This window comes from Triticum aestivum, chromosome 3D, assembly GCF_018294505.1.
Source record: "Triticum aestivum cultivar Chinese Spring chromosome 3D, IWGSC CS RefSeq v2.1, whole genome shotgun sequence".
Lineage (NCBI taxonomy): Eukaryota > Viridiplantae > Streptophyta > Magnoliopsida > Poales > Poaceae > Triticum > Triticum aestivum.
The window spans coordinates 509,702,027-509,715,024 of NC_057802.1; the positions used below are offsets into that span (position 1 = coordinate 509,702,027).

General features: G+C 49.4%; 1 protein-coding gene across 1 annotated transcript; it reads left to right on the forward strand.

Moving 5' to 3' along the window:
• Positions 1-11,218: 11,218 nt before the first annotated feature.
• LOC123075123 (gibberellin 20 oxidase 3) lies at positions 11,219-12,726 on the forward strand. The gene is made up of 2 exons (XM_044497795.1): positions 11,219-11,706; positions 12,092-12,726. Exons 1-2 carry the CDS (start codon positions 11,219-11,221, stop codon positions 12,681-12,683), a joined length of 1,080 nt encoding a protein of 359 aa, XP_044353730.1. The 3' UTR covers positions 12,684-12,726.
• The last annotated feature ends 272 nt before the right edge of the window (positions 12,727-12,998 follow it).

Sequence of the window (12,998 nt, forward strand, 5' to 3'; positions counted from 1 at the left end):
TGAACAGACAAGTTGTATCCGGCTAGCTATGTTATATTACATTGTGATTTGTAAGAAATATCTTCCAGAGAGAATAGTTCCGTTAAGGGTTCCTTTCCCTGGGTGTACATGCGTTGATGTGCATGTCTGAACTGTGATTGGAAAAATCGCAGTATACATAACATCTGGGGATTCATAGTGTAATGAATGTAAAAGCATCTTTAGTCCGCCGACCGAATATTCCCTTAAGAACGCTAGCCTTCGGCCTCACCCAGTCTGAGGTACACATCCGGATGACCCAGCAGTAACAATCGCAGAGGTGCTCCCTTTATACCCTAGCCGAACTAACGGGAACGTAGGGCATAAGCACAGGAGCCAGGCAACCCAGCTTGGCCAAAACTTAAGTCATATCGATGCATATAGTGGTGAAGAAAAGGTACATATGAGGAAAAAAATGCATATGTGATGAGCTTGATGCTCTGAAAATAACAATAATAAGCTTCTGTGCAAGAAGCCCCCAGGTATAATGGACGTACATATTTAAGGATGTGTGCGTCATAAGTGCGCGGTTTAGCTGCACGAGAGCTTTGAAGCTAAAAAAGCGAAAAGAGAGGGAAAAGTAATGGAAACAAAAAAAGGGGGAAGGAGACGAACAAAGAGTTCGGCGCTAGGCATAGAATCTTCGGAGTCTAGCCGCGTTCCATGGGTTCGGCTCTAGGTGATTGTCTGATGCGTCACGCAGGCGGTACGCTCCTCCGGGGAGGACTTCGTCAATGATGAAGGGACCCTCCCACTTGGGCTTGAGTTTGTCCTTTTTCTTCTCTGGCAAGCGCAGAACGAGTTCGCCAACATTATAAGTCTTAGCCCGCACTTTTCTGCTTTGATATCTACGAGCCTGCTGTTGATAATATGCGGAACAGGCTTTTGGAACGTCGCGCTCCTCCTCTAGGGCATCTAGGCTGTCCTGCCGATCAAGCTCGGCCTCTCTCTCTTCATACATGTGCACTCGAGGTGAGTCATGAATAATGTCGCAGGGTAACACAGCCTCTGCGCCGTACACCATGAAGAAAGGTGTATATCCGGTAGTGCGATTGGGCGTGGTCCGCAGCCCCCAGAGTACGGAGTCGAGCTCCTCAACCCAGTGCTTGTCTGATTCTTTCAGAGACCGCACTAGTCTGGGCTTAATGCCGCTCATGATGAGACCATTGGCTCGTTCAACTTGACCTTTTTTTGTGGGTGATAGACGAAGGCGTAATCGAGCTTAATGCCTAGATTAGCACACCAGATTTTCACCTCATCGGCTATGAAATTGGAGCCGTTATTGGTGATGATGTTGTGTGGGACACCATAACGGTGCACAACACCAGATATGAAGTCTATCACTGGTCCGGCTTCAGCCGTTTTAACTAGTTTGGCCTCTATCCACTTAGTGAATTTATCCACCATGACCAGCAGATATTTTTTCTTATGGCTTCCTCCTTTAAGGGGTCCAACCATATCAAGCCCCCAGACCGCGAAAGGCCAAGTGATGGGGATTGTTTGTAGAGCGGTGGGTGGCATATGGCTTTGGTTGGCGAAAAGCTGGCATCTGACGCAACGTTGGACAAGGTCCTGTGCGTCTGCTCAGGCCATCGGCCAATAGAAACCTGTACGGAAGGCCTTGCTTACAAGGGGCCGAGCCGCGGCGTGGTGACCACCCAGACCAGCATGAATTTCAGCCAAGAGCAGCCACCCCTCTTCCTCGGAGATACATCTTTGAAGTACTCTGGTAGCGCTTTTCTTGTAGAGTTCTCCGTCATGAACCTTGTAGGCTTTCGAGCACCGGACAATGCGGCGAGCCTCATTCTGATCCTCAGGGAGTTCTCGCCTATTAAGGTTGGCCAAGAAGGGTTCGGTCCATGGGGCAATTACTGCCATGATAAGGTGGGCCGATGGTGTTATTTCGGTGGCTGAGCCCCCGATGTTATCGGTGTGTTTGGAATCTGGGGCTATAGTCGGATCTGGACTGGTGTTGCCGCTCTCCCCTTGCCACACCACGGACGGCTTGAAAAGCCTTTCCAGGAAGATGTTAGGTGGGACAGGGTCGCTCTTGGCGCTGATGCGAGCAAGGACATCCGCCGCCTGATTACTTTCTTGAGCCACATGATGAAACTCGAGCCCCTCGAACTGAGCTGACATTTTGAGGACGGCGTTACGGTAAGCCGCCATTTTCGAATCTTTGGCATCGAAATCTCCATTTATTTGAGATATTGCGAGGTTTGAGTCCCCGCGCACTTCCAGGCGTTGTATGCCCATGGAGGCAGCCATCTGAAGACCATGCAATAAGGCCTCGTATTCGGCTGCGTTGTTGGAGTCTATGTATAGTATCTGGAGTACGTACTAAACTGCATCTCCAGTGGGGGACGTTAAGACAACGCCCGCTCCTAAGCCTGCCAGCATTTTGGAACCATCGAAGTGCATAACCCAGTTGGAATATGTGTCGTACTCTTTAGGGAGTTCGGCCCCTGTCCATTCGGCGACGAAGTCAGCCAGTACTTGGGATTTAATAGCCCGGCGCGGTTTGTATGTTATGTCAAATGGAAGGAGCTCAATGGCCCACTTGGCAATCCGACCTGTGGCATCGCGGTTGTTTATTATGTCCTTAAGTGGTACCTCGGAAGCCACCGTGATCGAGCACTCTTGAAAGTAGTGTCACAGCTTCCGGGATGCCATGAAGACCGCGTATGCTATCTTTTGGTAATGTGGGTATCGGGATTTGCATGGTGTGAGGACGGTGGATCCGTAGTATACCGGTTTCTGGAGCGGGAATTTATGTCCGTCCTGCTCTCGCTCAACGACGAGCACGGCGCTCACCACTTGGTGTGTTGCCGATATGTATAATAACATGGGTTCGCCAATGTTCGGCATGGCTAGGATTGGGTTGCTTGCTAAAAGGGCCTTTATTTCTTCCAGTCCGGCCGTTGCCGCATCCGCCCACTCGAAGTGGTCGGTGCGTCGGAGAAGGCAATAAAGTGGTAGTGCTTTTTCTCCAAATCTGGAGATAAAGCGGCTTAAAGCTGCCACACATCCGGCTAGTTTTTGGACATGCTTAAGGTCTGTTGGTGTAGCCAATTGTGACAAAGCCCGGATTTTTGCTGGATTTGCCTCTATTCCTCTATTAGAGACGATGAAGCCCAGCAGTTTTCCAGCGGGGACGCCGAAAACACACTTTTCCGGGTTGAGCTTAATGTCATATGTACGGAGGTTGTCGAATGTGAGACGTAAATCGTCTATCAATGACTCGACGTGCCTAGTTTTGATGACGACGTCATCCACATATGCTTCAACCTGCCGATCTGTTTCTCCAGGCATGTTTGAATCATGCGTTGGTAGGTGGCCCCGGCATTTTTGAGCCCGAAGGGCATAGTGTTGAAGCAGAATGGCCCATATGGTGTAATGAATGCCGTTGCGGCTTGGTCGGACTCCTTCATTCTGATTTGATGGTATCCGGAATATGCGTCGAGGAAGCACAGTGAGTCGTGTCCTGCGGTAGCATCGATAATATGGTCGATGCAGGGGAGGAGGAAGGGATCCTTAGGGCAGGCCTTATTAAGGTCTTTGAAATCGACGCACAGGCGCCAGGATTTGTCCTTCTTTGGCACCATCACCAGGTTTGCTAGCCAGTCCGGGTGTTTTATTTCTCTAATGAATCCGGCCTCGATTAGCTTGGCTAGCTCCTCCCCCATAGCTTGACGTTTGGGTTCGGAAAAGCGCCGCAGTGTTTGTTTGACCGGTTTATAACCCTTCAATATATTGAGGCTGTGTTCGGCCAACCTGCGTGGGATTCCTGACATATCAGAAGGGTGCCAGGCGAATATGTTCCAGTTCTCGCACAGGAACTCTCATAGCCCGGCGTCAACCATTGGGTCTAGTTGTGCCCCGATGGATGCTGTCTTCTTGGGGTTCGTTGGGTGGACTTGAAATTTGACTATTTCGTCTGTTGGTTTAAAGGAGGTGGATTTGGATCGTTTGTCTAGGATTACATCGTCTCTATCCATCGTGGAGCGTAGTGCGGTTAATTCTTCGGCCGCGAGGGCTTCGAACATTGCCTCGAGGGCCAGGGATGCGGTTTTATTTTCGGCGTGGAGTGCTATGTCCGGATCACTGGCAAGAGTGATTATGCCATTGGGCCCGGGCATCTTGAGCTTCATGTACCCGTAATGAGGTATAGCCTGGAAGCATGTAAATGCATCACGCCCCAATAGGGCGTGATATCCACTGTTGAAAGGGGCCACTTGGAAGGTTATTTCTTCAGACCGATAATTCTCCGGCATGCCGAATACCACGTCGAGTGTGATTTTTCCCGCGCATCGCACCTCCCGACTGGGAATACTTCCTCGGAAGGTCGTCCTACTTTGCTCGATGCGGCTCCTATCTATTTCCATTTTGTTGAGTGTGTCCTCATAGATTAGCTTTAATCCGCTGCCGCCGCCATGAGCACTTTGGTAAGTCGAAAGCCGTCCACGATTGGACTGAGGACCAAGGCGGCTGGTGCCCGGATTGTCCTGAATTTTGGTTTGTCACCGGCATTGAAAGTTATGGCCATGTCGTTCCAGGGGTTTATTGCTGCGATCTGGCAGACTTCGGCGAGGTCACGAAGTGCCCTTTTGCGCCTATTGTTTGAGGCGAAAGTCTCGAAGACCGTCAATACTCTGAGGTCGTCGTCTTTCGGGGGGTGTTGTTCTGAGGTGTTTTTGGTGAGGAGATCCTCGCTGCTCTTGGCCACTTGCCGGAGTATCCAACATGCTCTGAGGCTGTGGGTTGGTGTGGTATCCGGTGTTGTGTGTATTTCACATGGCCTATCGAGCCATCCCTCCGGAACAGTTCCGCACCCCGTAATGGGCTTAGATTTCTTTACTATTGGATTAGGCGCCCTATGAGGGTGCATCCTTTTTGCCCGAACGAGGGGTCGAGTGGAAACCTGTGGTTCCCAGTGAGCTGCCTGAGTTTTCCAGGCGCTTTCCATTGCACGGTATTTCTGTACTATGGTTGCCAAGTCAGCGAAGTGTAATACGCGACGGCGGTTGATGGCGTTGAGGATGCCTTCGTCTGTGCAACTGTTGCGGAATACTGAGATCGCGTCTTCGTCGCGGCAATCTTTAATCTTGTCTTTGACAAGGAGGAATCTGGCCCAGAAGTGATGGACCGCTTCCTGTGACTGCTGTCGTATGTACATGAGATCGCTTATATCTGGGCGGGTGGGTGGATTTAAATCCGAACCCTGACCCAATTTGGAATCCGGAGTTTGAAAAACTTCCGAACTTAATAGTTCGGGCTCCGGGATATGAACTAATTTTGAGGCCCGTCGTCCGATTCTGGGTTCAGAGGGCAGGGCGTGTCTTTCCGCAGGCAGGTATCCGGCTCTTCAAGCTCGGAGATCCGAACATAGTTTGTCCTCGGTATAGAGGAAGAGTTGTCGTCTTGCTCCTCAATTACCGCTATCTGATGGGTGATCGGTGGAGATTTAATTTCTCTCTGGTCTGGTTTAAGCCCAATCCGATTGTAGTCTGTAGCGACCCCCAGGGCGGCGATGCGATCTAGGAGCTCGTTCAAAGACAACAACTCCGCCGGATCCATCTGATTGGAGTATTTGGAGTCAACACGGAGGAGATTTTTGACGACCTGAGAAGTCATCGTCGGCTTAATGGCCGAACGGGCGGTCATGGTAAAGCCGCCCAGCCGGAGGGTTTGGCCTGGGGCCAGCGCTCCTCCGGAGGTGATACTGTCCTCGATAACAAGGCGAGCCATCAATCATGTCCTTGACGTCACAGCGGAACTCTCAATGAAAGCACCAATGTCGGTGTCAAAACCGGCGGATCTCGGGTAGGGGGTCCCGAACTGTGCGTCTAAGGTCGATGGTAACAGGAGACGGGGGACACGATGTTTACCCAGGTTCGGGACCTCTCTATGGAGGTAATACCCTACTTCCTGCTTGATTGATCTTGATGAATATGAGTATTACAAGAGTTGATCTACCACAAGATCGTAATGGCTAAAACCCTAGAGGTCTAGCCTGTATGATTATCATTGTCTCTATGGACTAAGCCCTCCGGTTTATATAGACACTGAAGGGGACTAGGGTTGTACAAAGTCGGTTACAGAGAAAGGAATCTTCATATCTGGTCGCCAAGCTTGCCCTCCACGCCAAGGAGAGTCCCATCCGGACACGGGTGAGAGTCTTTGGTCTTGTGTCTTCACAGCCTATCAGTCCGGCCCATGTCCAATAGGCCGGTCGCCCGAGGACCCCTTAGTCCAGGACTCCCTCACCTGCCTCCTGTCAGATTGACCCATTTGCACCGAAACAAAGGGACCTTAAAACCACATCCATAGTCAAGTTCTCATATCTCCTCTATGTAACCATAATATGTGTCCTTTGCCCTATTGGTGTTTGCTGCATCAAAGCGGACACCACTGTTTTGGTTGGTGCTCTTTTTATCTTGGGCGATCGTGTAAAATGTATTCCCATTTATCTCGTTCCCTTGGAAAGTCAATACAGTCAAAGATGGTGTCCTGGCCAACAAGTACAACTCATCTCCAACAGTGGTGTTACCCATGAGATGTGTTTGCAACCAACCACTGAAAGTCCCTATGTGTTCACGTGTAATCCAGTCGTCAGACTGCTCCGGGTGTTTGGAGCGTAAAATATTATTGTGTTCATTGATATATGGGGCCACCAAGGTAGAATTTTGTAGAACTGTGTAGTGTGCATGCGCCCAAGAATGCCCGTCCCTATATATTATTGCATTCGGTCCTAGTGTGCCTTTTCCACCCAGTCTCCCCTCATGCCGCGATTCAGGAACACCAATCAGCTTAAGGTCAGGAATAAAGTCAACACAAAACTCAATGACCTCCTCTGTTTCATGGCCCTTGGAGATGCTTCCTTCTAGCCTAGCATGGTTATGAACATATTTCTTTAAGACTCCCATGAACCTCTCAAAGGGGAACATATTCTGTAGAAATACAGGACCCAGAATTGCAATCTCATCGACTAGGTGAACTAGGACGTGCGTCATAATATTGAAGAAGAATGGTGGGAACACTAACTCGAAACTGACAAGACATTGGACCAAATCATTCTGTAACCTTGGTAGGATTTCTGGATTGATTACCTTCTGAGAAATTGCATTGAGGAATGCATATAGCTTCACAATGGCTAATAGAAAATTTTCTGGTAGAAGCCCCCTTAATGCAACTGGAAGCAATTGCGTCATAATCACGTGGAAGTCATGAGACTTTAGGTTCTGAATTTTTTTTCTTTGCCATATTTATTATACCCTTTATATTCGACAAGAAGCCAGACGGGACCTTGATATTGAGCACCCATTAAAAAAAGATTTCCTTCTCGGCTTTGGTAAGAGCGTAGCTGGCAGGACCTTGATACTGCTTTGGATGCATTCCGTCTTTTTTGTTCATACGTTGCTGGTCCTCTCGTGCCTCCGGTGTATCTTTTGTCTTCCCATACACGCCCAAGAAGCCTAGCAAGTTCACGCAAAGATTCCTCGTCACGTGCATCACGTCGATTGCAGAGCGGACCTCTAGGACTTTCCAATAGGGTAGGTCCCAAAATATAGATTTATTCTTCCACATGGGTGTGTATCTGTCAGCGTCATTCAGAACAGATTGTCCGCCAGGACCCTTTCCAAAGATTGCTTTTAAATCCTTGACCATATCAAATATATCATCAATAGTACGGGGGACAGGCTTCTTCCATTGATCTGCCTCACCTTTGAAATGCTTGCCTTTCTTTCTTAAGGCATGCTTGGTCGGAAGAAATCGACGATGTCCCAGGTACACATTCTTCTTACATTTGTCCAAATATATACTTTCAGTCTCATCTAAACAGTGCATGCATGTGTTGTATCCCTTGTTTGTCTGTCCTGGAAGGTTACTAAGAGCAGGCCAATCATTGATGGTTACAAACAGCAACACTCATAGATTAAATTCCTCCTGTTTGTGCTCATCCCACATACGTACACCTTTTATATTCCACAGCTGTAAAAGTTCTTCAACTAATGGCATTAAGTACATATCAATGTAGTTGTCGGGTTGCTTAGGGCATTGGATGAGCACTGACATCATAATGAACCTCTGCTTCATGCACAACCAAGGAGGAAGGTTATAGATACATAGAGTCACAGGCCAAGTGCTATGATTGGTGCTCTGCTCCCCAAAAGGATTAATGCCATCTGCACTTATACCAAACCATAAGTTCCTTGCGTCACATGCAAACTACGCCCTCTTTCTCTCGATTTTTCTCCACTGCGACCCATCAGCGGGTACTCTCAACATCCCGTCTTTCTTACGGTCTTCTTTGTGCCATCGCAAAAACTTGGCATGCTCTTTGTTTCTGAACAGACGTTTCAACCGTGGTATTATAGGAGCATACCACATCACCTTGGCAGGAACCCTCTTCCTGGGGCGCACGCCCTCAACATCACCAGGGTCATCTCGTCTGATCTTATACCACAATGCACCGTATACCGGGCATGCATTCAAATTCTCATACTCCTGACCGCGGTAGAGGATCCAGTCATTAGGGCATGCATGTATCTTCTGCACCTCTAATCCTAGAGGGCAAAGAACCTTCTTTGCTTCATACGTACTGTTAGGCAATTCGTTATCCTTTGGAAGCTTCTTCTTCATTATTTTCAGTAGCTTCCCAAATCCCTGGTTGGATAAACCATTCTCTGCCTTCCATTGCAGCAATTCCAGTGTGGTACCGAGCTTTGTGTTGCCATCTTCGCAATTTGGGTACAACCGTTTTTTGTGATCCTCTAACATGCGATTGAACTTCAACTTCTCCCATTCACTTTCGCATTCTCTCTATGCATCAACAATGACCTGGCGAAGATCATCAGCGGGCACATCTGGTGCCTCTTGATCTTCAGCTTCCCCCATTGCAGTATCATCGTATTCAGGGAACATAGGATAGTTGTCATCATCCTCTTCTTCTTCACTGTCTTCCATCATAACCCCTCTTTCTCCATGCTTGGTCCAGCAATTATAGTGGGGCATGAAACCCTTCTCAAGCAGGTGGAAGTGAAGGATTTTCGAGGAAGAGTAATCCTTCATATTCTCACAGACAACACATGGACAATACATAAAACCATTCTGCTTGTTTGCCTCGGCACATCGATAAAATTATGCAGGCCCATAATGTACTCGAAAGTGCGTCGGTCACCGTGCATCCATTGCCGGTTCATCTGCATTATGTAATTAAGTATATCAAAAACCATTACAGAACATCATGAATAGAGAAATGACAAAATTAATACAAGTTTATCATCACATTAAAACCAAAGTACAGTAGTGATCAAATGTTATTATTGCAAAAATAAATACATAAAGTTCATATATAGTTCTCAGAAAACAACATACAACTATGTAAAACATTCAAATGCAACAACAAATGCGATCAAAATCGCAACTAAGGTAACAATTGATCCAACATCATAATGATACCAATCCTCTTTATCAATGGCATATTTTCTAATCTTTCTAATCTTCAAGCGCATTGTATCCATCTGGATCTTGTGTAGATCGACGACATCGGCAACATGCAACTCCAATTTCATCTTCTCTTCTTCAATTCTTTTCAATTTTTCTTTCAAATAATTGTTTTCTTTTTCAACTAAATTTAACCTCTCAACAAGGGGGTCGGTTGGAATTTCCGATTCACATACCTCCTAGATAAAAATATCTATGTCAAGTTGGTCGGCATAATTATCATAAACACTAAATGAAACAAATAGTTATAAAAGATAATATACCACATGTGAATCATAGACCGGACGAGAGCCAACGGGGGCGGATACCAAAACCATGGCACTATATAATAACAAACAATAATACAAGCAAGAAAATTATACAAGTAGCAATCCAAATCATACAAGTAAGAATTTGTTCTTTTAAAAAAAGATAAGAACAAGAGGCTCACCACGGTGGTGCCAGCGACAAGATCGGCGCGGACGATCGACGGCGGTAAGGACGGGGACGGGACGGCACCCTACACATGTGCAAACTAAGAAGTTAATTCGAGCTCAAATTGTGCATCTAAATCAATTAAACTCCCACATACACTCCTCCACTAAAACACCCCACAAACCACTCTACTTCTAGAGCATATGAAATGAGCTAAACTAGCAGAGAGAGATGAAGTTGCTAACCTTTTAGAACACTTGGATAGTTGGTGCACCGCCAAATCTAAACAAATCTTGGGAAAAATGGAACTTGGAGGTCGAGCTTGGAGGAAGAACAGAGGAGAAAGCTTAAGTGTGGCTCGGGCATTTCATCGAACACCTCATGTGCATAGGAAGTGAGAACAGAGTAGCGCACACACCTCCCGCCTTCTACGGCCAAAAAACAGAGGAGAGGGTGGGCAGGGGCGAGTATATATATAGGCATCTTTTTAGTCACGGTTGGTGTCTACAACCACGACTGAAGACTGACCTCTAGTCCCGGTTTGAGAGACCAACCGGGACTAAAGGGTTGCGCCAGGGCGAGGTCCTTTAGTCCCAGTTAGTGTCTGGAACCGGGACTAAAGATCCCAGTCGAACCGGGACTGATGACTGCCGAGGCTCGGCCGGCATCCTACCCGCTCGAACAGGGACTGATGCTCACATTAGTCCCGGTTCGTAACACGACCGGGACTATTATTGCTCTGATCTGACCAGAACCAAAGTCATGTTTTCTACTAGTGCGTGCGTGATCACGGCACTCGAGGCATGAAACGCCGATCACAGCATCTCGAACCTTCCTCACCGTCTCACATTCTCAGTATATATACACGCGAGGCACCCACCCGCAAAGCACCAACCAAGCCAAGCTCGCAACGTGCAAAACCCTGCCGCGCCAACCAAGACTAAAGGGTTGCGCCGGGAGCGAGGCCCTTTAGTCCCGGTTAGTGTCTGAAACCGGGACTAAAGGTCCGAGTCGAACCGGGACTGAGGCCCGGCCGGCATCCTAGCCGCTCGAACCGAGACTAATGCTCACATCAGTCCCGGTTTGTAACATGGCCGGGACTATTGATCTGATCTGGCCAGAACCAAAGCCTTGTTTTTTACTGGTGCGTGCATGATCACGGCACTCGAGGCATGAACGGCGATCACACCATCTCGAACATTCCTCACCGTCTCACATTCTCAGTATATATACACGCGAGGCACCCACCCGCAAAGCACCAACCAAGCCAAGCTCACAAATGGCCACTCTCGTGTTCGACGCGGCGGTCCGGAGCCGGAAGGACGACATCCCGCCGCAGTTCGTCTGGCCAGCTGACGAGGCCCCGTCCGTCGACGGCGTGGAGGAGATCGTCGTCCCTGTCGTTGACCTCGCCGGGTTCCTGGCGGGTGACGGCAGCGCTGACGCTGGCGGCCTCCGTGACCTCGCCGCAGCGTGCGAGAAGCACGGGTTCTTCCAGGTCGTGAACCACGGCGTGGACCCGGCGCTGCTCGCCAAGGCGTACCGGTGCTGCGACGCCTTCTACGCGATGCCCCTCGCCGAGAAGCAGCGCGCGCAGCGGCGCCTCGGCGAGAACCACGGGTACGCCGGCAGCTTCGTGGGGCGGTTCGGCAGCAAGCTCCCCTGGAAGGAGACCATGTCCTTCAACTGCTCCGCCGCGCCGGAGGGCGCCCGCAAGGTCGTCGACTACTTCGTCGGCGTCCTCGGCGAGGAGTTCCGTTACATGGGGTACGTACCCACTTACGTCACTCTCTTTCTAGCTAAATGCCGTTGCGTTATTACTTTCTTAGTGATGTATAGTACAAGAGGGCGATCGCCCCCTGATTTTCATTAGAAAAGGCCAAATTTATCTTACAAGTACCCATAACGACGACAAGGAATCTTGAAGTAGAAGCAGTGTAGCAGAACCGCATCTGAGCTAGCAGAAGATAGCCCTAGAAAAAGTTCGGCAAAGGTCTACTCATATTTTAGGAAGCATATTTGGCATGGAGTCTCATATTTTAGATAGCCCTAGAAAAGGTTCGGCAAAGGTCTATCATAGTGTTATTTTTCTTTTGCATGCGGAACGAGTGCGTGCATATTTATGCTTGGATATGGATGCATATGCATGCAGAGAGGTGTGGCAGGAGTACTGCGACGAGATGACACGCCTGGCGCTGGACGTCACAGACGTCCTGGCGGCGTGCCTGGGCCTCGGCCGCGGCTCGCTGCGCGGCTTCTTCGCCGGCGACGACTCCCTGATGCGGCTGAACCGCTACCCGCCGTGCCAGCAGCCTCACCTGACGCTGGGCACGGGCCCGCACCACGACCCGGCGTCGCTGACGCTGCTCCACCAGGACGACGTCGGCGGGCTGGAGGTGTTCACCGGCGGCGCGTGGCGTGCCGTGCGGCCCCGGAGCGACGCCTTCGTGGTCAACATCGGCGACACCTTCTCCGCGCTCACCAACGGGCGCCACATCAGCTGCCTCCACCGCGCCGTCGTCAACAGCAGCCTGGCCCGCAGGTCGCTGACCTTCTTCCTCAACCCGCAGCTGGACCGCCCCGTCGCGCCGCCGACCGAGCTGCTCGCCATTGACGGCCGCCCGCGCGCGTACCCAGGCTTCACTTGGCGTGAATTCCTCGAGTTCACGCAGAAGCACTACCGCTCTGACTGGAGGACCCTGGATGCCTTCGCCGCTTGGATCAATCAGGGCCGCAAAGGCTAGGAGGGAAACCGGCCAGAAAAGGAATAAGGTGAAATCTAATAAAGATAAAAAGGAGCAGAGACAATTTTGATGGATGTGGATTTTGATTGAATGTAAAAAAAAACCGGATGTCTTGTTTATCTTGCATATTGTATAATGATGAGACATAATGTGAATTTAGAGATTTTAACATGGGCAGCGCTACGCGTCCGTCAGGTGATAAACTGATTAGATCGGCCGCCTCGGCTGCCGTACGATACCACCCGAAACAGTCGTCCGATCTACCGTACCAGCCAACTAAGGACCTTTGCAACACCTAGCTTGTTGACCTTGTTG

What these genes read in the sequence shown, in the direction of transcription:
- LOC123075123 (XM_044497795.1), top strand. Translation starts at nt 11,219, where the DNA reads ATGGCCACTCTCGTGTTCGACGCGGCGGTCCGGAGCCGGAAGGACGAC. An exon ending in GAGGAGTTCCGTTACATGGG is followed by an intron (nt 11,707 to 12,091) that starts GTACGTACCCAC and finishes ATATGCATGCAG; the next exon opens with AGAGGTGTGGCAGGAGTACT.